Genomic DNA, 25,819 nt, shown 5'->3' with positions numbered 1-25,819 from the left:
CCAGAGCCTCTTTCATGAAAATGTTCAAAGTTTTTCTATCTATAAAAGTAATAAAAGGACATTGAGAAAAAGACATACAGAAATATATAAAGCTTAGTAGTAAGTCCTTTTAGCAGCTTTACTGGGAGATCACTGACTTACAAGACGTATGTATATTTAAGGTATACAATTTGACGTTTTGATATATATACACAGTGTGAAAGGATCACTACATTCGAGCTAATTAACATACTCATTGCCTCTACATAGTTACTGTGTGTGCGTGCATGTGCGAATGTGTGTGCGCGTGCGCGCTCATGAAATTCAACTTAAGATCCATCCTCTCAGCAAATGGTAAGTATGCAGTACGGGACTACTAACCATTGTCACCATTGTCCAGTAGATGTCCAGAAAATATTTATCTTGCATAACTGGGGAATTTTGTACCCTTCCACTAACATCACTCCATTTTCCCCTTTTTGATAATCTCATTTTACCCAGTATGTACCCCGAGACAATCAATCCTTCATTTGGCATATATTATTTCAGATTTTTTTTTCGGGTGCCCATGCCAAACAGCTTATATATCAGTGGGATTTTCTGATTTGCAAACAATTGAAACAAACTCTGGCTGACTTAAGCATGGAAAAGAATTTACCAGAAGGAAATGGGGTAGGTGACAACACTAAAGAAGAGAGCTGGGAAAGTTCAAGAATCACCGTGGAAAAGCAATTTCCTCGTTGTAGAGGGCAGGAGCTCTTGAACACTCCTCAGGACACCGTCATGTGGCCGTATCTCCATTTTTTTAATGTTCGGATCATTTCTGAACATGATTCAGATTCCTAGGAGAGAGAACTAGATTGGGTGGTGTGCCCAGTCCTTCTGCGACACTCTCTCTGCAGAAAAGTAGCAGACGTCCACTCCACTATCCCCCTGTCTTCTGTTGCCACTTACTGTCGAGCACATAGCGCTGCCTCATTCTCTTTAACCCCACAGTGTTTTATTGTTTGGCCACATGGTCATTTACTTTGTGAGGCACTTCCCAGGGGGCATTTTGTTTAAAATGTTATGATATTGCTAACAATGCCACAGAGAATATCTTTGTGCATATTTTTGAACATATACGAGTATTTTTGTAGATGTAGTCTCAGAGGTGGAAATTCTGGATCAAAGAATGAATACACCTGAACTTTTAAATAAATATCCCCAAATTGCCCTCTAAAGGCTGCATGCTCCCACTACAGAGCAGAAGAGTGCCTGTTTTCCTGTATCTTTGCCTCAACTAATTGAAACATGTGAAAGGATCACCACAGTCTGGGTTGAGCCTTTTCTCTCTCTACCACACACAGATGCTCACCCTCTGCCTCCAGGTGTCAAAGGGCTGGACCTGAGAAAAACTTTAAACGTCAGAGGCTAACAGCATGTTCGTCTGAATGTCTGAGTCTAGTTTTTCCTCAAGCCTCAGTAGCCATGAGGATAAAGAGATCCACTGCTTTTAAAGAAGCCACACCACTTCCATTGGGACTTTAGAATAAAGTGCTTGGACGCAGTTCCAGCCAAGGGAAAGGCAGGGAGCAGCCCAGAGCCACGTCTCATCCAGCAGGTAGACGCACAGGAAGAGGGTCTTGTGTTTAGCAGCTGTGTCATGAAAGGGACATGTCTGTCAGCCCTGAGCTTGGTGAGCTGTCACGGCGGGGTAAGGGCTGAGGAAAAGGGAGCCCCTTGTCCCTCACCCTGCACTCCCTCCAGGGCAGATAGAGTGCTTTTGGCAGGTAGAATCACTTGGAAAATGTTTGTAAACCTAAAAACCTGAGTTTTAGCTTTAATTTTACTTTATGGAAGTTGTATGACCTTATGATAGGCCCTCCATGCCTTCCCAAATGCCTTTTATGCCATCTAAATTCTTTGCAAGGTTACTGCCTCATGAGGTTGAAGTTAGGATTAAATGATATGTGAAATAAGCCAGGTGCACCCAGCAGTTCGGGAGGCTGAGGCAGGAGGATCACAAATTCAAAGCCAGCCTCAGCAACATCGAGGTGCTGAGCAACTTAGTGAGACCCTGTCTCTAAATAAAATGCAAAATAGGGCTGGGAATGTGGCTCAGTGGTTGAGTGCCCCCAAGTTCAATCCCTGGTACCCACCCCCCCATACAAAAAAAAAGGTATGTGAAATGATTTTTAAAAATTGAGAGCCCAGCGTGGTGGCATGTGCTTGTAGTACCAGCTTCTTGGAGTGCTGAACAAGGAAGATCACTAGTGTCCAGAAGTTTGAACCAACCTGAGCAACACAGTAAGACTCCAGTTTTTAAAATATTGAAGGCACATTACACATTATTATGTAGGCACAGGATTCAAAATAAGATGAATGATTAATAATGTTTTTTCCATGGTTTGAAGTGTTCTAGGGAGCTTACCATTTACACCCAGCAACTCAGATATACAAATCAAAGATAATAGTCAGTATCATGTTTCTCTCATTCTTTGAATAGTTTATTAAAACTAGATTTAAGATATTAAATGCCAAATATTTATTTCTGAATACAGAAAAAAGACATATTTATGTATTCTGAAGCATTTTCTTATGATTTTTCCTTTCACTTTTACATGCCTAATAATGCATAGAGGGGCCTGTGATCCTCGATCTATTCCTGAAGATGCTAACATGTCGATTAAGAGATTGGTCCAAGGCCTGGCACAGTGGCACATACCTGTAATCCCAGCAATTCTGGAGGCTGAGGCAAGAGGATTGCAAATTTGAGACCAGCCTCAGCAACTTAGTGAGGCCCTAAGCAACTTAGAGAGACCCAGTCTCAAAATAAGAACTAAAAAGAACTGGAGATGTGACTCAGTGATTAAGTGCCTCTGGGCTCAATCCCCAGTACCAAAAAAGAGACACTTGCCCAAAGCCATAGGTAAAGAGTGGAGTCACACCCTGAGCATTTTCCTATGGATTCCCAAACTTTAAGATAAGTCAGAATTAGCTGGGTAGCTGCTTATAGATCACTTATAACCCAGGTAATTCTGATGCAGGTATTTGCAGGTATCCTGAATCCTTCCATTAAAGATGGAGAAAAGCCCATCCTCTAAAAGTTTTCATTTGCTTTGTTATCCCCGCCCATGTCCCCATAAATTTCAGGGCATGGGACAGCTCAAACTCAGTTTGGACTTAACAATTTAGGAAATTGTAGGTCTGTAAATGCTCAATATTGGGACGCCTGGAACAGAGGCCAGGGAACAGGACCTTTACCCACTCAGGGTTTTCTTGGGCGTTCTCTTGGCCCTGAGTCCTGGAGAGCTCCAGTCTGTAGAAGAGCTCACTGGCTTTGGTGCCCCCTAGGGGCCAGTTACTGATCTAAAATGAGAAATCTGGTGGGGGGTCCAGAGGAAGAAGAAAAACAAGACAGAGAAAAGAAAATCAGGAGGTTGGGAGTGATGATCTGGGAGACTTCAACTTCTTTGAAACAAATTTAAATGGTGCACATACTTTGGGTATTTATGCGCTAGAAAATAAGCCCCACGAGGGGGCTACTTGTTCCCAGCTCTGTCACCAGTGCCCACAGTGGTGCCCAACACCCAGTAGGTGCTCAACAAATGCTTGTTGAAGAAACAAATGAATGACTTGTGACTGTGCTCGGGTTCTAGAGGCTGTAAAGGACTTCCCTTCCAATGAATAGAAGGCCCAGTGTGCAGGATATTCTCTCTACACCAATGCGTACATCTTCTGATGCTTTATGAACATAAAGGAGTTGCATTTTCCCCTATAGGGTATGCCAACAAAGAGGAGAGTCAACGCTTTCTTTTCCTGATCTTCTTAGCTAATAACTCTACTCCCATCTTCAGAAATCTTATAGAAAATCTTGACCTCTTTCCTAGCCCTCATCACTTCCAACCTTTCTCTTTACACATAAAAGTGTTTTCCCTGTATTAAGATTATTTTTTGCATGTTAACTGAAATTTTATTTGGACTAGCTTAAGCCAAAGCCAGGAAATTTATTATCAAAGTATAGGAATATCTCATCAAACTCAGCAGCGGTGACACAGGTGGACTCAAGGCAGTTCCGGGACCGTCAGGAACTTGAGCATGACTGCGTTCCCTGCACATCTGTCTTCTTTTTAATTCTTCCTCTGAAACCCAGATTTCTCTAATCCTCAATCCTCATAGCAGCAGACAACTACCACATCTGTCGTCTTTATATGACCCTCAATTCTGGCCTCCCACAGAGATTAACAGGCTCTGAACCTCAACTCCAAATTCCTAGAAGAGAAAAGAAACGGGCACAAGTTGGGCCCCGCTGTGATTCCGTCAGCTGTGAGCCACGCGTGTCCCTCAATGAATGCCTATAACACTTCCCTCTCAGAGTGTCAGCCAGATGAGGACGGAAGTCATGGCTTGGTAAACATCTGTATGTACCCAGAGCACATGGTTCAGGTGTTTGTATATAGTGCATTTAGGAAATAGTCTTGAATTGGTAAATGAAGAAAAAAAATTTGCCCAACTTCCTTTTTTTTAGTTTGCTTTCCTTCCTCCTTTCAACAACAGGGAGGAAAGGCGGGAGGGAGGTAAATAAGATGAAGAGACAGACAGGCATGAGCAGAGCTGAGAGAACAGAGTGATTAGATCCAACAACCATCAGACAGACTGTAATGGAAAAGATGAAAGGGAAGAGCTCTTCTCTGCTTTGTCCCAGCATGCCCTAAACTCAGATTTTAAAAAATAGATAATTGGCCTACTTCTGACATGTACAAAAACTGGGTATTTCCCAGAAAACTAGGAACATTGAAGATACCCATTTAATCAAGTTTCTCAACACTGACTGCATACTAGAGTAACCTGGAAAAGTCTTTAAAATTGAGGTCAGGTGCCTTGTAGTGGTGCAGGCCTGTAATCCCAGCTCCTCAAGAGGCTGAGGCAGGAGGATCACAAGTTTGAGGCCAGCCTTAGCAATTTAGTGAGGCACTGTCTCAAAAGACTGAGGATGTAGCTCATTGGTAAAGCACGCCTGGGTTCAGTCCCCAGAGCCCCCCCTGAAAAAAATTGAGGCCAGGATCCCACCCCAGAGAATGATCAGAATTTCAGGTTTTAAGCATCATATGTTTGAACAGCTTCATCACATGATTTTAATGGGCAGCCAGGGTGCAGAACCAGAAGCTTAACTGAAGGAACATTTATTTAGATCTAAACAAACATGTCGCCTAATTAAGGGTCCCAGCAAGGTAAAAGGGCGTCAGGTAGAACCGATCCCATTTTACAGCTAGTACAGTGGTGGCTGCTAGCAAGTTGCCCGCCTGGTAATCAGTGAACCCTGCAGCAGAGCCTAAGGCTGCAGGGATTGTTCATCCGCTCCCATCGAGTCCTGCCTCTGCAGATACTGGCAGGTTCCCCGAGGTCCGGGCGGTGCCATCTTTGCCATCCCTCCCTTAGTTCGCAGTCCTTCCAGTTCTTCTCCGCTCATCCCTTTCCGTTTACTGTTTGCTCCTGAACACAGGAACTGAATAAAAAGCGGACGCAGAAGGAGATGGAGCATGCCATGCTGATCCGGCACGACGAGTCCACCCGAGAGCTCGAGTACAGGCAGCTGCACACGCTGCAGAAGCTGCGCATGGATCTGATCCGGCTACAGCACCAGACTGAGCTGGAGAACCAGCTGGAGTACAATAAGAGGCGGGAGCGGGAGCTGCACAGAAAGCACGTCATGGAACTCCGGCAGCAGCCAAAAAACTTAAAGGTAAGCGGAGAGAGCAGTTCCCATTAGCGTAAGCCCCGGGACAGAGTTGGGGAGGACCAGTGGTTCCAAGGACACCTGGATGACTGGCAGTCTCCCGTTTCTGGGCCCCACACCCAAGTCACAATCTCCAGATGCAAAGCCCCGGCATCTGTATCTTGCAAACTGTTTTGGTAACCGCCGTACTCCGTGATCTCTTGATTTTTCCCTTTACTCTGCTCTGTCATTTCCCTGAACTCTGCATGACCTTCCTCTCTAAACTTGGATGAATAGCAGCCCATGATTCTAATTCCAGGAGACAGAGTTATATTGATAGTAACTACCTTGAGAGCTGCTGTACACCTGAGAAGGACCCTGAAGCCACATTCCCACTGAGTAGGGGAGTGTGATTTGTCAGAGGTGGCTGGCATGAGCATGGGGATCAGAACGGAATCCACTCGTGCCAGGCCTTCACTGCCCCTGCGCCACACCAGGGATAAGAGGAACTCCTTTAGCCCGCCTCTTGCTAATTTTAGCAGCCTGCTAATTAACAAGCTCTGTGTACTAAGCCAGTGGTACGTGTCACAGAGGACACTGTCAACATTGGCACAGACACAAGGCCAACCTCAGTCACACTGGCCATGTGCGTCTTCTAGCCAAATCCTAAACTATCTAATTAGTGATCCCTGTCACCATAAGTTTTCAGAGTGTTCATAAAAAGCACACGTGACTACAGGGGCAGCTGATGGAATGCCCTCTGGCCTTAATAGTACATCCCCTGGTCTCTTGGCCAGAGTACAAATTTGACACTGCCACATGTAAGCACAACCTCTTAATGGGGGGCAGGGGGGCCCACAATCACTGTTCTCTCAGTTCATATTGAAGTACAGTGGAAACAAGCTGGGATGCAAAGATGTCCTCCTTCATTGACTGGTGGAGGGAGCGGGTTATATCATATCACCCCCTTCACACTCAGAAATGGGGACATGGCTTACGTGACACACATTCAAAAAGGGAGGAAGAAACAACACAGGATAGGAAACACTAAATACTTGGATGGGAAACCATAAAAATAATGGCTAACCTTTTAACAAGCAGAGCTTCATAATATTCTGCAATCTGCTTAGAATTGCTACCCCCTTATTATAATTCATTTTTTCTTTGAGGTCAGTTGCAAATCCAAAATTATTTCTATCCATTTACTATAAACACAGAAGCACTGGTAGAGTTTGCTTTTTTTTTTTTTTCCTTAGAGTTTGCCCTTGTCTGCGTTATTTTCATGATTGTGGACCAGCATTGCTGGTCACAGCACCAAAAGTCAGAAAGCCCTGGCCCTTGTATTGTATCATCATACCAGAAACTTTCTGTTTTCACTGACACATCTTTATTTTCCCTTTGTCACTTTTTCTAACAGGCCATGGAAATGCAAATTAAAAAACAGTTTCAGGACACTTGCAAAGTACAGACCAAACAGTATAAAGCACTCAAGAATCACCAGTTGGAAGTTACTCCAAAGAATGAGCACAAAACAATCTTAAAGACACTGAAAGATGAGCAGACGAGAAAACTTGCCATTTTGGCAGAGCAGTATGAACAGAGTATAAATGAAATGATGGCCTCTCAAGCGGTAAGTGGTTAGGTTGGGTGCCTCAACTTCAAGAGCTTTGGGATTCAAGAAAAGTCAAGATCCAGCCTTTGGTTCCCAGGATGCACAAATTTAGGATCTGGGTGTTTTTCTGCCCAAAGAAATGAGGAAATGACGACGCTGAATAAAGCCAAGCCCCTGTGGATACTTGCTGGAGTGTATCTTATAAGCTGGAGCTCAAGGAATGACGTGCTGAATCCGACCTGTGGCACATAGGGTCTTTGAGGGCAAGATGGTATAGATACCGCATATGATGTCCTGTGTCCATTCGTCAGAGATTACTGACCAGCACCCCCAAAGATACCAGGCACCAGTGAATAGAGTCTTAACAGAGTCTTAACAGAGCTCACAGTCAAGTGAGGAAGACAGATACACAGACACGTTCATTCAATAAACTTTTGCTAAACCTCAGTGTCCAGCCCTCTGCTGGGCTCAGAGATAGAGTGATGAACCAGATAGACAATGGGTCTCTGTCCTCACCCTTCTGTCATGGAGCCAGGAAGTCAGATAATTAAGCAATAATAATAAAGCATAGTGAGTGCTTTGAAGTGGGAGGTGCTGGGGGGCAGGGAAGACAAGTAGAAACAAGGAATCTGGTCTAGGGAAAGTCTCCCTATGGGAGCCAGGGCTCGGTGGAAGTCACTGAAGCCAGCAGGTTCCACAAAGAAACCCAGATAGGCACAGATCCAAACAATGGAAAGTTCATCTGGGGCACTCCCTGAACTTGAAGGTGGTCCCCGAGTTCAAGAAGGGGGATTATGGGAACCCAAAAAGGGAGGTGGTAAAGGTCCTTAAGCCAGGGATGGAGCGAACCTGGAAATTCAGTGAAGGTCTCACAAGGAGAAGTGTCTTAGAGAATACTAGCTAACCAAGCAGGCAGAAGAGGAAAAGTGAATCCTGGCAGAGGACACAGTCTGTGCAAGACTCCGGCCGGACAGAGGGTGGCACAGCTGAGAAGCAGTGAGCACCTGCCATGGTGTGGAATGCTTGTTTAAGGAAAGCAGGTGGAGATTCGCAGTCAGATCTGCAAGAGCAGGAGTCTACTCGTGATTCCAGAAGCAGTGGAGAGCTGTTGAAGCCTGTTTAGGAAGGAAAGTAACAGGATCAGATCTGTGTGCCAGAAAGCTAGTGGCAGTCGTGCAGCAAATATAGGGAAAGAGACCTGTTGGCAAGTTATTTCAGTAGTCCAGGGGGAAATGTCCAAGCATGGTGCCTGGGGCTCAGCTCAGTGGTAGAGTGCAGGCTTCTTGTGTGAGTCCCTGGTGCAGTCCCCAAACCAAAAATGAGTTCAAAAAACCAGAAGGAGGGTAAGCTAAGGGAAATGGTAAGGAGGAGAAAGATTTGAAAAATATTTAGAAAGCATATAGAGAAAACTTAGTCACCAATTTGAGAGGTAGGTTTGACAACAGACTGGAATAAGTCACCACTTTACCAAGGTAGAAAAATAGAAGGGGGTGAGTTTGGATGCCTTGGGGGGTTGAGGGTCATTGGCTAAGTTGTGGACATGGTATCTGAGCCAGGCAGGTATCCATAGAAAGATATAAATATGGAAATCTGTAGTTCAGGAGAGAGATCAGGATTAACTCATTATGTCCCATCATCCTATAAAATTTTATAAGACATCTATAAAATTGCTCAATTTAAGATTTTTTTATTTTAATTGTTGGTGGACCTTTGTTTTATTCATTTATTTATATGCCATCCTGAAAATCGAATGCAGTGCCTCCATGTGTGAGGCAAGTGCTCTCCCACTGAGCCACAACCCCAGCCCTCAATTGAAGTTTTTACAAGTGTCCCATAGATAGGATGATAAGACATAATGGGTTAAAGACAAAAAAACAGACATCTTTGCCAAATGGGATAAAGGTAGCTATTAGAAATGGATAAGATCTGCTGAGGACAGCAGATGGAATTAGAGAGAAAGGGGACCAAGGACAGAGTCTGGTGGACACCCGCATGTGAGAGCTACATAGAAGCAGTCCAAAGGAAACAAACACTCGGCGACGTAAGGGGGGATCAGGAGAGAGGAGGTCGAGAGGCCAGGATGTAGGTTCTAGCTGAAGATTTCAGCTGTCAACAGAGACCAATTAGAATCCCAACCTTTGGGGCTGGGGAGACAGCTCAGTTGGTAGAGGGCCTGCTCGCTGCACAGGGCCCTGGGTTCAGTCCCCAGCACCACAAAAATAATAATAATAAGCTGTGGGCTCACCCACTGCTGGTCACAGACAATCCCCAGAGCAGTGGGAGTGGGAGACGTGATCCTGCATTGAAAGGGGGGCTGCAGGTGAGGCAGACAGTGTGAGGCAGCCTCTCAGAGGCTGGTCAGTGGTTGAAAAGGAAAAGAGCTGTGGGGCAAGCAGTGGCCGGGAGTCCACTGCAAAGGGAAAGAGCTGAAGGAAGACCGGGCCATCCCGTGGGTTCTCCCTGGGCTGTGCCCCAGGCCTCCCAGGATGCTAGGGTGAAATAGCCATCGGGACCTCATGGAATCTACCCAAGAGTGGAGGACACCAGGCTGAAGAGCCCACTCCATAGCAGCAGGGTGAGTGCAAGAATCCAGTGGAGTGTGAACAGGAGGCTGGGTGGCCCAGAGTTGGGAAGGGCCTCTTTGACAAGAGTATTTAGATGTGCAAAGATGGGAAAACATGGCACTTTTGAAGAGCTCACAGACGTCCATTGTGTTTGGAAAGTAGGGAGCCAGGAGGAGACCAGCCTGGGAATCAGCCTGCAGGGCCATGGGCTGGGGCGTAGGGGCCTGCACCCATGCAGACTGTTGGTCTTTACTCTAAATGCAGCTGGAAGCCGATGAAGAGTATTGAGCAGGGGCCTGGCACCAGATTTGTATTTTTAAATGTTTACTCGGTGACTTGTAGAGAATGGCAAGAGCGGGTATGAGGAGATTGTCTAGATGCCACTGCTTTTCCCTGGGCACCAGGGAGTGGTGGCTTCACCAGAGAGGAGCAGGGGGGGTGAAGCTTGAAAGAGCTGGGCAGGAGGGAAAGTCGAGGCACCTAGTTAGTGACAGGCAGAGATGATGGCCAGCTACCTACAGGTTGAAAAGGAAGTGGGCAGGGCTGGGGAGGCAGGAAGGGAAGATAATGAGTTGACTTGGGCTGTGTGGAGCCTGAGGGTGTCTCTGTAGGCTGGATACTTTGGTCTGGGCCTCAGAAGGGCAGTGTGAACCGAGGGGTCCAGGTGGGAGTCATTTGCATGGCCAGTGGCAGAGTCAGAAGGCAGGAGGCCCTGGGTCTAGCCCCCAGCCCTGCTGGGGATCAATCCAGGGAACCATCTCGGGTGTTTGCAGTGTCTCAGGAGGCGAGAAAGGATTTCCAAAAGGAAAGGTAAAGTCCACAGTAGCCAGTGCTGCTAGGAGTCAGGCCAGGGAGGACAGGATCATGATGGCCAGCAGTTGGTGATGGCCAGTGGAGGCCTCCTTGTGAGCCATATAAACAGAAGGGTCACCTCAACCTGAGTGTGAAGTGAGGAGTGTAGAGAGAGGGAGGAGGGGCGAGCTTGGGGGTTTGTCTTGTTGATAACTGCAGTAGCCTCTGTGACTTGGGCACACCCCAGACATCCCGTGCCTGTAGGTCACACAGATGGGAGAGGAGGGGAGGAGGGATAGAGGTTCATGACTGCCCTTGACTACAAGGAGAGAAATGCCCTCTCCTGAGACAGAAGATCAAAGCAGGTTTGACCATAGCAGCTGTCTTTTAGTGACCACATCCCACTGTCCCTGCTGTCTTGAGTATTGCGTGGGTGGATAATATTTCATTTTTGTGACACCCCTTTCAAGTAGTTAATATTTAACCCTAAATTTACCTGTGAGGTTTTCTTTTTTTATTTTTTTTAAATATTTTTTTGGTTGTAATTGGACACAATATCTTTATTTTATTTATTTATTTTCATGTGGTGCTGAGGATCCAACCCAGGGCCTCACAATGCTAGATGAGCGCTCTACCCCTGAGCCCCAGCCCAGCCCACCTATGAGGTTTTCTAAAGGAAAGCCACTCAGGTTAGCTCCTGCTTAGGACAAGGAGTTGGCAAACATTTTCTGAAAAGAGGCAGATAGGAAATATCTCAGGCTTTATGGGCCACAGTGTCTATCACGACGGGCTGACTCTACACTACAGTGCAGAAGTACCCCAGACCTGGGTAAAGGAATGAGTGTGTCTATCTAGTGAAGCTTGTTCGCAAGGCCTCAGTGGCCCTCAGGTAGCACACCAGCCCTGGGGCGGGAGCAGCGCAGCCAATGAGCACTAGAGGCAGAATTTGAACCCTCGAGGGGTCCCTGTAAGCCTGAGGGGTTGGCGCCCACTATACTGCCACCTGTGTCTTCCTTTTCTTGCACTGAAGCCACCTTAGAAAACAGACATGATATCTACCTATAATCTTAACTTTTTAGTGGATTTAGTGTGTTTACCTTCAGGTGATGAATACCAAAACCTGGAGCATTCCCCTGGTTTCTGGCACAGGGACTTTCATAGTCAGAGCTGGGACAAAGCATAGTTATGGACGACAGTAATAAAGAACCAGAAACCAAAGAAGATGCCCTGAGGATGAGCCTCTCGCCCACTTGCTCAGGGATTCTAGCAACTCAAACGGGAGAGTAGGAAAGAGCAGGACTTCCATTTCCTTTACTGGTAAGAGGCCTGCATATCAAGAGGGAATCAGTAACCACCCTCACTGGGAGCCACAGAACTCCTCAGCGTTCATTTGGAAGGCTGCTCCTGCCGCAGGTCAACTGTGCATTGGGAAAATAAGAAGAGAGTGAGCCATCCTCTTTAGTGGGTTTTAATGAAAACTGGTTAGGATTAATTATTAGAAGGTACCTTGGAAATATAATTGCATAATTTATTTTAGGTTCCTTTAATCTCTATAGTGTATTTCTCCAAAAGTACTAAAGAAGATAGTAGGCAAATAACATTTCAAAAAGTCATTTCTCAACCAGGAGATTGTAAGACATTGTTAATTATTACAAGTTGTAGATAAGGTAGAGAGTAATATCTTGGCAAAATGGAAACAAAAGAAAATGTATGGAAACATGCAGATAAGCTCAGGGTAGACTGGATTATCTCATTAAAGGTTTCTGATCTCAAAGTTCCCAGCCATACTAAGGGCCAGTATGTTTGGACAAAGCCAAGCCTTGGGCAGAGCAAAGAAATCCCTGAATTTAGTCCTGCTAATGGCCCAGAGCCTCCCCCTCTTCAGGTTGAGGGGTAGGCCTTTCTGATAGTGGGCCCGCCTGTTCCCCACACAAGATGTGGGCACATTGGTGTGTAACGCCAAGTTTCCATACCGTGGGAATCAAAGGAACTTATAAGGCCACCTTATAATGTAGACTTTGTTACTTCAAATCAGATTATGCCCCTTAAGATTGGCAAGGATGCTTTTTGGGAATAAACTCTGAATCACTTGAGTTATTGGCCAGCTATCCAGATGACTTGTGTAGTCCTCAGCAGGCGCCAATATTGCCTAAATGAACTGTGGCACGTGTCCCAAGTGTTATAGATGTTAGATTGATTGATTTAGAACTGAGCATATTAAATGGCTTTATGGTTTGGGGGTTAAAGATATCCAGATATGGAAACAGTCTTGTCAAAACCAAAATAACAACAGACACTACTTACTGACTACTTAGCCTGGGATTATTCTCTACCTGGAATGGTGTGTATTTATTTGCTTATGTATTCATCTGTTGATTTTTTGTGGTACTGGGGATAGGACCCGGGGATGCTCTACTACTGAGCTATGTCCTCAGACTTTAATTTTTTTATATTTTGAGACAGGGCCTCACTAAATTGCCCAAGCTGGCCTTGAATTTGCCATCCTGCTGCCTCAATCTCCCGACTTGCTGGGATTGCAGTATACCTGGGATTGTTTACGAATCCTTTCATGTAATCCTCACATCGATCTCAGACAATAGGAACTGCTTTTGTTTTCTTGTGATGAAGCGGGAGAAGCGAGGGGCTGGGGGTGCATTCAGTGGTGGAGCGCTTGCCTCGCATACATGAGGCTCTGGGTTCCATTCCTAGTACTGGAGAGGTTAAATAGTTTGTCAGGTGACACTTCTAAGTGAAAGGTGGTGTAGATATCAGATGGTGTAGACATGCCACTTGCACATCCATAGGCCTTGTCACTAGCGTGAAGAGTTTCCTGACACCTGCTACAGTGGCTTCAGACCATATTTAAAAGACTGTGTTTTTAGGACTTTGTAGCCCATTGGGCAGATTTCACTGGCTCTGATCCTACCTCCGAATATACCCAGGGCATCTGTTTTTCTGAGGGACCCTTTTTAGTAAAAGAGGAGACATCTCCCAGTAGTCCCCAAGTGCAACCAGCGGGGGCTGTGTGACAGTGTGTGTCTTCTGTGCCCGCAGTTACGGCTAGATGAGGCTCAAGAAGCAGAATGCCAGGCCTTGAGGCTACAGCTCCAGCAGGAAATGGAGCTGCTCAACGCCTACCAGAGCAAAATCAAGATGCAGACAGAGGCACAACACGAACGCGAGCTGCAGAAGCTAGAGCAGAGGGTGTCTCTGCGCAGAGCACATCTTGAGCAGAAGGTATGAGTTACGGGGGGCCGTGCAGCTGGGGAAGGGGTTGCAGGCCAGGAATCTGCCGTTTATGGAGTCCCCTGGTCACAGGGTCACACCAGGCAATGTTCACTTAGATCTGCATTATACTGCTGGTCTTCCTGGGGGGTAGACTTGGACCAGTTCCGCAGGCCAGGACGCTAAGGCTCAGAACAGCTCACTGCCTTGAGAAGTCTTGAGCGCACTGCTTAAGCCCTTCTGCTACTCTGTTAGGAAGCCTCAGGCCTTCCCAACAGGCTGCTGCCTGGTAATCATGACACACAGAGGGTACTGCTAAATGGCATGAGGAAGTCCGAGATTTGGCTTCTTGGGTGTTTTTAAACCAAGAGAAATCACCAGCAGGGCTCTTAAAACAAGAATTAAGACAAATACAGGCTGATACTGCCACGCATAATGGACGTCATCCCAGTTGAAATATTCAGTGCTTTAGATAGGTATTCTGGGGAGCATGGAGGAGAAAGATGTCACAAGGCACCTCAAATATGGAAGCATCTAGTTGCTTAACCAGTTACTTGCCCTTTCTTCCAGTGGCTCCTGAGACAGCAGTTTTTTTAGCTCCAGTTCTTAGAACTAAATATCTAAGGACCCAAAAGGCAACCAACCGGTGCACGGTGGGAAAGCAGCGCCAACTGTGCTCTAGTGTCTTGGCTTCTGCTGAGACAGGGCAGGACGTTGACCCAGATCCGCCCAGCTGCTGGGCTGGTAGGGTGGCACTGCTCACGCCTGGCCGCCCCAACATGTGTATTCTTGCAGCAAGTTTTAAGCAGAATGGATTAGGCCAGACACCTGCCTCAGGGCTGCCCCAGCCTGGGCCCAGGTGCACATGCCTTCTGGGCGTGCATGCGCCTGTTGCTTATCCTGTGGGCATCTGTTGGGAGGCCCTTTCCATCAAAGGCCCCTTACTGTGTTTCAGATTGAAGAGGAGCTGGCCGCCCTGCAGAAGGAGCGCAGCGAGAGAATCAAGTACCTACTGGAAAGGCAAGAGCGAGAGATTGAAACTTTTGACATGGAGAGCCTCAGAATGGGATTTGGGAATTTGGTTACATTAGATTTTCCTAAGGAGGACTATAGATGAGATTAAATTTTTTGCCATTTACAAAAAAAAAAAAAGAAAACAGAAAAAAATTCAAACCCTGCAAAACCACATTCCCCATTTTAACGGGCGTTGCTCACTCTCTCTCTCTTACTCTTACTGACATCGTGTCGGACTAGTGCCTGTTTATTCTTACTCCATCAGGGGCCCCTTCCTCCCCCCGTGTCAACTTTCAGTGCTGGCCAGAGTCTGGCCATCTCTTCTATTCATAGTACACGTCACAGTATTGATGTGATTCAAAATGTTTCAGTGAAAACTATGGAGACAGTTTTAACAAAACCAATAAACCGCCACCACCAAAAAAGTGGATATATATTGCTTTAAGCAATCACTCATTACCACCAATCTGTGAAAGTAAAGCAAAAAATAATAATAATAATAATAATAATAATAAATGCCAAGGGGGAGAGAGACACAATATCCGCAGCCTTACACCTTAACTAGCTGCTGCATTATTTTATTTTATTTTATTTTTTTGGTATTTATTCATCAGGAATAAAAAAAAACAAAGTTTTATTAAAGATTGAAAATTTGATACATTTTACAGAAACTAATTGTGATGTACATATCAGTGGTGACATATTACTTTTTTGGGGCTGGGGGGGTGGGCGGGGTGAAGAGATCTCGTGATTTTTAAGAACCTGCTGGCAAGAGTTGAACTTGTCTTCAGCATATTCTGATTGTATCATAACCATTTTCTGCTGTTGCAGAGGATGTGAATACACTTAAGGAGCTCACAGAATCCCAGTAGCACAAATTGGGCTTTGGCAAATCGTGTATTTTGTGTATAGAAGGAATTTAAGGAGAGGTATTACTTATTTTCATATTGTATTTTAACTGTTTCTCTGATCAAATTTTTTTACTTCCTCCTCCTGTTCCTCCCCACCTTCCCCCTTTTCCAATTCAGTATTTGGAGTTCCACTCTGTCTCTCAGTCAGATCATCTTGACCTTTTTCTTTATTTCCCTTCCCCTTCCTGAGTCCCATATCTTGGTCATAAATACTGCATTATTCACACTTTCAAACTGTGTATTTTCTTACAATAAAAAATGATGAAAAAAAAAAGGCTTTACTTCTTTTGCATGCACTTTAAAAACAAAACATTTTTCAGGTTCCAAGGAAGAGCATGATAACTGTCAGAGCTTTTAATTATATTTGTAAATAAAAGTGTTCATCACATGGCCTTGCTGTGTTATTGTGACAGGTTTCCCTTCCAGGTTCACCAGGTGAGCATTCCCAGGGAGAGCCACCCTCCCAAATCACTCTCTGTGGCCTCAGATGCTCCACAAAGGCTCCGTTCAAGATCCTCAGGTAAAGCCGTGTCTTCCAGGTTCTTCTCCAGGGCTAAAGATGGTGTCGCACTGTTCCTGCTCAAGGGGCCCATGGTACCTCACACCCTTAGCAATAGGAGGCGCATACGCACACACACACACTCCCCAGTGTGCCTGTGGCGTAGAAGCAGGTATTGCTGAGAAGGTAATAAGGTACCCTTAAAGAAAAGCAAGGTGGGAAAAAGCATAATCAAATATTTAAATGATCCCACTGTAATGTAGATCACACTCCTTCATATTCTGCTTTTATTAGAATAATTGTATAACAATGAGATAGTAAGCATAACTCCTAGAATATGATTTCAGGACCAGGACCATCTCAAAAGAGCTCAGATTTTTCCATCTGTAAGTCCTAGACATTGAAAATTGCCCTTTGGAATGATGACCTCAAGGTCATTCTCAAATCCCGTAGGAGGATCAGTTACCACAGACAAGTGTGACCCGAGTGTGACCCGACACTGTCACTACGATAGACTAAAAGCAGGAAGGCATATTCATGAAATTACCAAATAGTTGTCAGCATGGGTTAACCCCAACCATAAGGTTCCACTAATTATCACCCAGTTTCTGAAGCAGCTTAGTTCCTTGGCATTTCTGTATTAGAAACACAGGAAAATAATGTTTCGGAGGGCTCACAAGGAGACACAGAACTGCTCTAATTTGGATCTGAAATATCCTCAAAGGCTCTGTCCTCATGCCATAGGCATATTGGAAAGTCTAGCACTTTTAGGGGGTGGTGACTAGTGAAAGGAAGCTAGCTTGTTGTGAGGTGGGCCCTTGAAGGAGACTTGGGACCCCAGCCCCTTCCCATTTTCTGTCCCTGGTCATGCTGTGAACAGGCCTCTGCTGCCACAGGTCCAAAGCAACAGGGTCAGTTGAATGAAATAATAAGAATGAAACAATAAGCCAAAATAAATCTTTCCTCCTTTAAAGTTGATTATCGCATGTGTTTTGTCACAGTGACAGAAAGCTAACCAACCACAATAATCATCCCCCAAAACAGGTGTGTACTGCACGCTGTGCTTACCATGGAATACCACCCAGCACTTCACACTCCAGGAAGGAAGCTCTGATCAGGGCAGTGGACAGGCGGGGTTGAATCAAGACCTGTCTGAACTCAAAACCCAAAAAGGGCATCCTGGGCAGAAAAGCCCTGTCATCTACTTCATCCTTTCCTCTGTGGTAAAAAAGGTCTAGGCCACCTTTTGAAAAGGCCATGAGACTGTGAGATTGCAGGTGCTGCTGTTATAAAAGCCTCCTGTGACCCAGGGCCTAGTTATCAGAAAGAAGGAGTGCTGGTCCCTGCTCCTAACACCAGGTACGCAGTGAGGCTTCATCTCCTTTAAGTGCCGCTTGAGGAGGTGGCAGAGCCACAGGTATGAAAGATGGCCGTGTCCTGCATTCTTCCAGCATGTACTAAGCTCCCTGAATTAACAAGAATTATTTGTTATAGGTTTGTCACACCTATTGGTAAGGGACAGACTTGGATTTCTCCCTCAGTGAATAGTCACTGAGCACCTTGCATGTTTTACCAGGGTGCGTGCATGGCCCACGTCAAACAGGCAAAGATCTGTGCTCTCCCGCAGCTTCCATAGGGCTGGGAGGAAACCAGTGACAATAATTACAATAACAAGGATTTTATATGGTAACAGGTGCTGTGGAGATAAGCAAAGGAAAAGAGGGTAAGAGATCACAAGGGCAGGAGTAACACATTCACTCCTTCTCTTGAGCACCTATGACATCCCTGGGGTGTAGCAGTAAGTAGGATGATTGAAGGTGCTACTGTGCTCGGGCTCAAGGTTTAAATCTTCAGTGGACAGAAGGCAGGCAGCAACAGACTTGGTAAGCAGTGACTTAGTCCATGACAGTGCAGGTACTGGGTGCTACGGACGTTTAAAGGAACTGCAGCAATCCCAGTCATGGGGACATCAGAAGATCCCTAATTCGCTGGGTAAACTAACTTATTTCTTGAACTTATCACAATCAGTTATCCGCTTATTTATGTATTGGAAAAGAGTATTCCTGGGCCACTGGAAATGTGCACAGGTAAGAATGGCATGGAACCCTCTGATTTTGTGTGTGTGTGTAGTTGTAGGTGGACAGAATGCCTTTATTTTGTTTATTTTTATGTGGTGCCGAGGATCAAACCTAGGGCCTCACAAGTGCTAGGAAAATGCTCTGCCACTGAGCCCCAGCCCCAGCACCCCCACTCTGATTTTAATCTTAGCACTTATTTTGTCACAGAAATACTGCCTCCTCCCAGTACTGTGAACCCAGGGCCTCCAGCACGCTAAGCAACTGCTCTGCCACTGAGCTACACCCCCAGCCTGTTGGAGAGAGAGATTTAGGTTGTTCCTGGTTAGCGAGGCAGTGTAAGTCTCTCTCCTGAAGATTAAAACTAAAACCAGGGAGAAACGCAAAAACATCTACCTGAGGATGCTACGAAATAAAAGGTGTCTAGGAGCAGCCACCTAGACAGAAACGGAGATGAAACCAAACCATTGGCAGTGAAGAAAAACCAGGAGAATCATTTCCAGCATTATTTGCCCTGAAATAAATGCTGTTGCCAGGTGTGGTAATGCACACCCATAATCCCAGCAGCACCGGAGGCTGAGGCAGGAGACTCACGCAAGCCTAGAGTATCTCTCTAGGTGGGGAAAAAAGTTAAAGGAAATCCTTCATACTAGGGGAGTAAATTCAAAAGAAAACTTGGATTAGTAGGAAAAGCAACAGAAGTGGTAAATATCTGGATAAATATAAAAGACTTTCTCAAGTAGTCTAAATCTATAACACTGTAGAAAGCAAAAGTTAAAACACTGGTAAGCATTTTAATGTCTGCAGATAAAATCCATAAAACTATAACAAAATGTGGGGGTTAAAGATCTATATGGTGGCAAGACATCTACATTTTGCTTGCAATGCTACAATTTCTGTTCTAAGGAGACTATGAAAAGTAAAAATGTAACCCCAGGAACCACCACCAAAAAGAAAACCCAAAGAATGATAGCCAAAAATCCAAGAGATAAAATATTTGAATAATCCAAGAGAAAGCAAAAGACAGGAATAACAGAGAAATTTTTAAAACAGATAAATAAATCATATCATAAAATAGAAGACCAAAAAAGCCCACCATATTAGTAATTACATTAAATGTTGATGGTCTCTGTTCAGTCCAGTAAGAAGGCAGAGATTGACAGTGGATAAAAGGATCGATCACATGCTGACTATAAGAGACAGAATAAACACAAAAGCACAGAGAATTTGAAAATAAATGGATGGAAAAATGCCAAACAAATAGTCAAAGTCTAAGTCTGCAGGGGCTATGCTGATGGCAACTAAAACTGCCTTCAGAACAAAGAGTATTACCAGAGATTAAAAAAAAAAAAAAAAAAGCCTCAGTCATAATGAGAAAAAAATTCAAGAACTCATAAATAATTTTAAATATACATACACCTAACAACAGTACCTGGAAATAAATGAGTCAAAAATTGACAGAATTAGGGCTGGAGTTGTGGCTCAGTGGTAGAGCACTTGCCTGGCACATGTGAGGCACTGGGTTCAATCCTCAGCACCTCAAAATAATAAATTAAATAAAGGTGTCCGTCTAAAACTAAAAAATAGTTTTAAAAAAATGAGAGAATTAGGGGCTGGGATTGTGGCTCGGTGGCAGAGTGCTTGCCTTGCATGTGTGAGGCACTGGGTTCAATCCTCAGCACCACATAAAAATAAATAAATAAAAGTATTATGTCCATCTACAACTAAAAAAAGGGGGCTCAGGTTGTGGTTTGGTGGTAGAGTGCTCACCTAGCATGCATGGGGAACTGGGTTCGATCCTCAGTACCACATAAAAATAAAATAAAGATACTGTGTCCACCTAAAACTAAAAAATAAAAATTAAAAAAAAATTTAATGACAGAATTAAATGGAAAACTAGGAAAAAAATATATCTTTTAACTCCCCTCTCTCAGCAATTGACACTAAACACAGAAAAATAAGAAAAAAACAGATGTGAACACTATCAGTGACCTTGACTTAATTGACATTTATAGGACACTGTCTCCACAAACATCAGAATACACTTTATTTTCAAATATTCATCATATGTTCACCAAGTTGAACCATATTCAGGACCATAAAATGACAAATTTTTAAGAATCAAAAATCATACAAAGGGGCTGGGGTGGTGACTCAGTGGTAGAGCGCTTGCCTGGCATGTGTGAGGCACTGGGTTCAATTCTCGGCACCACATGTGAATAAATAAAATAAAGGTCCATTAACAACGAAAAAATATTTTTAAAAAATCATACAAAGTTGGTGGCTAGGGGTGTTGCTAAATGGAAGAGTGCTTGCCTGGCATGCATGAGGACCTTGCTTTGATCCTCAGCACTGAAGGGGGAAAAAATTCCCATCACAGTACAGATGTTTCTTAACTTCAATGGAGATATATCCTGATAAAGCCATTCATTGTGAATAAAGTGGAAAAATTTCTAAGTATAACCATTGTAAGTCAGACCATCTGTATGCCATAAGAATATGCACTACTTAGAAATAAAAGTAAAAATGGAGTTCTGAGATCTCTATACTGAAACAGATTTAATTTTTCCCCCAGTGCTAGCAAAGGAACCCAAGACCTCACACAGGCTAGTCTAGCACTCGACCTCTGAACTACATCCCCAGGCAAAATTTAAAGTTTAAATGGAAGAAAAAAATGTAGTATATTTGTGGATCAAAAGACTATTAAGAGGGCTGGAAATGTAGCTCAGTATTAAGTGCTTTCCTGCCTGTGTAAGGCCCTAGGTTCAATGCCCAGCACAATTAAAAAAAAAAAAAAAAAAAAAACTATTGAGATGTCAATTCTCTCCAAACTGATCTATGGATTCAAAGCGATCTTAATCAAAATCCCAGCAAACTTTCTTGTAGAAATTGGCAAGTTGATCCTAAAATGTATATGGAAACACAAACAGAATAACAATAGCAATTTTTTAAAAGAACAAAGTTGGAGAACTTACCCTACTTGATTTTAAGAACCACCATATAAAGTTATAAAATCAAGATACCTGGGTGTTTGTACAACAGTAGATGTAAAACAATTGGCCAGTACAGACAATTCAGAAATAATGAATTTATTGGTGAACTGGCATTTTACAATGATGCCAAGATAATTTACTGAAGAGAGAAAAATCTTTCCAACAAACAGTACTAGACCAACTGGATATGCAAGGTAGGAAAATTAAAGCCTATTTTTATCTCACTATACACACAAATCAATTCAAAATAATGATAGACTTCAAGAATGTAAAATAAAACTTCTCAAAGAAAACACAGGAGAAAATCTTCATGGCCTTCAACTAGGCAAATGTTTCTTAGAACAGAACAAGTATAAAATGTAAGAGAAAAAATAAGTTTGATTTTTATCAAAATTAAAATTGTTTACTCTTCAGGGGCTGGGATTGTGGCTCAGAGGTAAAGTGCTTGCCTAGCATGTGTGAGGCCCTGGGTTCGATCTCAGCTTCACATAAAAAATAAAGATATGTGTTCACCTCTAAGTAAAAAATAAATATTAAAAAAAATTGTTTACTCTTCAAAGCCACCATGAAGTCAAAAAGACAAGCCATAGGCTGAGAATTTTCATAGTACATTTATCAGGCAAAGAATTAGTATTGAGAATATGTAAAAGACTCTTACAACTCAATAATATGAAGAGAATCCCCATAAGAAAATGAAAAAGGATGGGAATTCTTTCTAAAATAAGATACACAAATGATCAAAATGCTCATGGAGGGCTGGGGTTGTAGCTCAATGGTGGAGCCTCTCACACATGAGGCCCTGGGTTCCATCCTCAGCACCCATAAAAACAAATAAATAAAAATAAATATATTGTATTCATCTACAACTAGAAAAAGAAAAAAATATTTTAAATGCTCATGGAAAGTTTAAATGCTCATGGAAAGTAAGATGGCATCCACGACTGTAAGAGTGTGTTGGAAAACACAAGTTTTGTTGAGAATGTGGAACAACTAAAACTCTCATAAAGAAAGATGGTACACCCATTTTTGAAGATAGTTTGGCAGTATTTTATAAAGTTAACCATATCTCTTGCAAGCCCATTCCTAGATTATTGGCACAAAAGAAATGGAACCTGAGTTCACAGAGAAACCTATACATATGTCCATAACAGCTTCATAGCAAAAGTAATTAGATATACCTTGTGCCACCACCAGGTAAATGGGTAAATTGGGTCAGATCCATGTAATGACTGTTGTTTGACAATGAAAAGGAAACATAGCTATATGCAGCAACATGGATGAATCTCAAAAAATGAGCCTAGATGGGCTGTGGAGGTAGGTCAGTTGGCAGAGTACTTACCTTGCATGCATAAGGCCCTAGGTTCAAGCCCCAGCACCAAAAAAAAAAAAAAACTAGCCTAGATTACAGTAATCTCCCCTTATCTGTGGTTTTGTTTTCCATAGTGTTACCCTTGGTCAACTGGGGTCCAAATATATCAAATGGGAAAATTCCAAAAATAAACAATTCCTAAGTGTTAAACTGGGTGCCATTCTGAGTAGCATGATGAAATCTTGTGCCATCCTGCTCCATCCCACTAGGATGTCAATCATCCCTCTGTCCAGGGTATCCACACTGTACATGCTACCTGTCTGTTAGTCATTTAGCAGCCATCTCAGTTACCAGATTGACTGTCAAGGAACCACAGTGCTTGTGTTCAAGTACCCTTATTTTACCTAATAATGGCCCCAACACCCAAGAATACTGATGCTGGAAACTCAAATATTCCCAAAAGAAACCGGAACATTCTTCCTTTCAGTGAAGTTCTCAACTTAGTAAGGAAAAAACAACAACAACAACAACTGTTGCTGAAGTGCTAAGATCTACTGTAGAAATGAATTTTCTATCCATGAAATTTGAAGAAGGAAAAATAAATGTGTGCTAGTTTTGCTTGTATACCTTAGACTGCAAAAGTCACAGCCTGAGTATTACACTGCATGATAAATACTTAGTTAAGACAGAAAAGGCATTAAATTTGTGGATGGACAACATATAGCAGAAAAAGCATTTTGACAGGCTGCGCAAGTGGCACCATAAAGACTTCAAAGGGATTACAAGTACTTCAGCAAAGGATCCCTAACACAAATGACCCTGTCATTGACTGTAAGGGGTGGTTGCACAAACTCCGACACAGGTTTGAACTGACTTCCATAAAAGTCACTGGAAAGATGGGTGCAGGTGCTCACTGTAAACCCCACAACTTGGGAGGCTGAGGCAGGAAGATCACGTTTGGGGTCAGCCTGCACAATTTATGAGACCCTGCCTCAAGATAAAAGTAGTTTTTTAAAGTGTTGGAGGCATGGTGCAGTTGTAGAGCCCTTGTCCGGTACCACCAAAAAAAAAAAAAAAAAAAGCAAATTACTGAGTCTGCTGGTGAAGCTCCTGCTGCCACATTTCAGGCAGAATTGAAGAAAGAGAAAAATGCCATCGAAATCAAGTCACCAAATGTGATGCAGCTGCGCTCTTCTGAAGATGCCTCACAGAACCTGCATTCAATAAAGTGCCAAGGAGAGGGGGGCTGGGTGGGGCGGGGTGGAGCCCATGCGCATGCGCAGGGCCCTGGTCGGAAGGGGGGGTGCAAGGGCATAAACCGTGGTTTTCAATGGCAATGTTCTTTCAAAAGGCTTGGGAGGAGAAAATAAACTTAAACTGTTAATGATCCCTAGCCATCAACGTCCTCTTGGCTCTGTGATCAGAATTACCGACAGAAATAATCTCCTTCTGATATATGTCAAAAGGCCAATAGTCCCTAAGGCAGCGTCACGAGGCCAGCGTCACTCACAGCTCTTCTTCTCACAGAGGCATCTTTCACCTCAGACCACCACAGGAAGAAGGGTGAGTACAGGCCAGTAAGTTATTTTGAAAGATCCACATAACTTGTATTATAGTGTACTGTGATCTTTACCATAGGTCATCATTAGTGGCTGCTGATCTCTAGCTGATCTCATGCTAGGCAAGTGCTCTACCACTGAGCCACAACTCCAATTCATAAATAGGTCGTCATCATAGGTGTGTGTATGTACAGCAGAATAAAAGTACTTGTGGGGTTTGGCACTACCCATGGTTTAAAGCCTCAGCGGGTTTCTTGGAACATATCCCCGACAGATAAGGGGACTACGGTTGCTACTACATGACTTCATTTACATGTCTCATATATATACACATATATATGAAAATGGAAAATATAGTGACAGAAAGCAAAACAGTAGGTGATCAGGGGTAGGTGTGGAAGGAGGGAGGAAATGTGAAGACACTAGGAAACTTTGGGGGTGATGGAAAATCCTATACTTACGCGTGATAGTGTGCCAACATTATACTTCAATAAAAGTTGAAAAATGTGTACTCTATTTATTGACAGGCTAAGAAGTGAGCTTATCAAAGTAGAACCCCAGATATGGTCCTATCGGTACTCATGAAATGTGGTCTTAAGATTACTGGAAATTTTCTTACCCATTTTAATTTCTTCAAGAAAAAGGTGTGTTTGGGCTGGGGTTGTGGCTCAGGGGTGGAGCGCTCGTCTAGCATGTGTGAGGCACTGGGTTCGATCCTCAGCACCACATAAAAAAATAAACAAAATAAAGGTTAAAAAAGAAAGAAAGAGGTGGGTTTGGGAAAGAGGGATCAGGAGTAGGAACAAAAAAAATAAGAATTTGAGCCAGACACAGGGGCGCACACCTGTCACTCCCTTAATTCATGAGGCTGAGGAAGGATCACAAGTTCAAGGCCAGCCTGTGCAATTTAGGAAGACCGGCTCAAAAGAAGTGGGGGTGGTTGGGGCAGCAGCTCAGTGGCTGAGCACTTGCCTAGCATGCATTAGACACTGGGTTCGATCTTCAGCACCACATAAGTAAAAATAAATAAAGGTATTGTATCCATCTACAACTAAAAGAAAAAAATTTTTTAATTTTTTTTTAGATGTTGATGGACCTTTATTTTATTCATTTATTTATATGTGGTGCTAAGAATCGAACCCAGGGCCTCACTCATGCTAGGCAAGTGCTCTACCACTGAGCCACAACTCCAGCCCTTAAAAAAAAAAAAAAAAGTCTGGGGATGTGGCTCAGTGGCTAAGCGCCCCTGGATTCAATCCTCAGTACCAAAAAAAAAAAAAAAAAAGGTGTGGGGAGGAGGTGGCTGGGGAGGCAGCTCATGTGGACAACATGAACAGAAAAAGCATTCTGATTGGCTGCACAATGTGGCACCAGAAAGCATTGAACCTATACAAAGGCTTCAGCCAGAGATCCCTGAGACAAGTGACACCATCACTTAACTGCAAATAAGGGACGGTTCCAGAGACTGCAGACGGCTAAGGCATCCCTGGGTTCAATCCTCAGTACCACAAAACAATAAAAAAATAGAGGAAAAGGGGAAAAGATGGGAAGCCCCAAGTGGAGGGACCACCAGACCAAGAACCCAGGAA

The 25,819-nt window shown here is 43.8% G+C and overlaps 1 protein-coding gene across 5 annotated transcripts in view; it reads left to right on the top strand.

Moving 5' to 3' along the window:
* Taok3 (TAO kinase 3) overlaps positions 1-15,594 on the top strand; it is a 188,705-nt gene extending 173,111 nt beyond the window's left edge. For all 5 annotated transcript variants that reach the window (XM_026403416.2, XM_026403415.2, XM_077795569.1 and 2 more), the window contains 4 exons: positions 5,465-5,704; positions 7,095-7,307; positions 13,700-13,882; positions 14,826-15,594. In XM_026403416.2, coding sequence (XP_026259201.1) covers positions 5,465-5,704; positions 7,095-7,307; positions 13,700-13,882; positions 14,826-14,987 — 798 coding nt within the window. In that variant the 3' untranslated portion in view covers positions 14,988-15,594. The remainder of the gene's footprint in view (positions 1-5,464; positions 5,705-7,094; positions 7,308-13,699; positions 13,883-14,825) is intronic.
* Positions 15,595-25,819: the final 10,225 nt, after the last annotated feature.

This window comes from Urocitellus parryii, chromosome 3 (genome assembly GCF_045843805.1).
Source record: "Urocitellus parryii isolate mUroPar1 chromosome 3, mUroPar1.hap1, whole genome shotgun sequence".
NCBI classification, from domain to species: domain Eukaryota; kingdom Metazoa; phylum Chordata; class Mammalia; order Rodentia; family Sciuridae; genus Urocitellus; species Urocitellus parryii.
The sequence above is the reverse complement of the archived record's forward strand: the minus strand, read 5'-3'. Positions and strand labels throughout refer to the sequence as shown.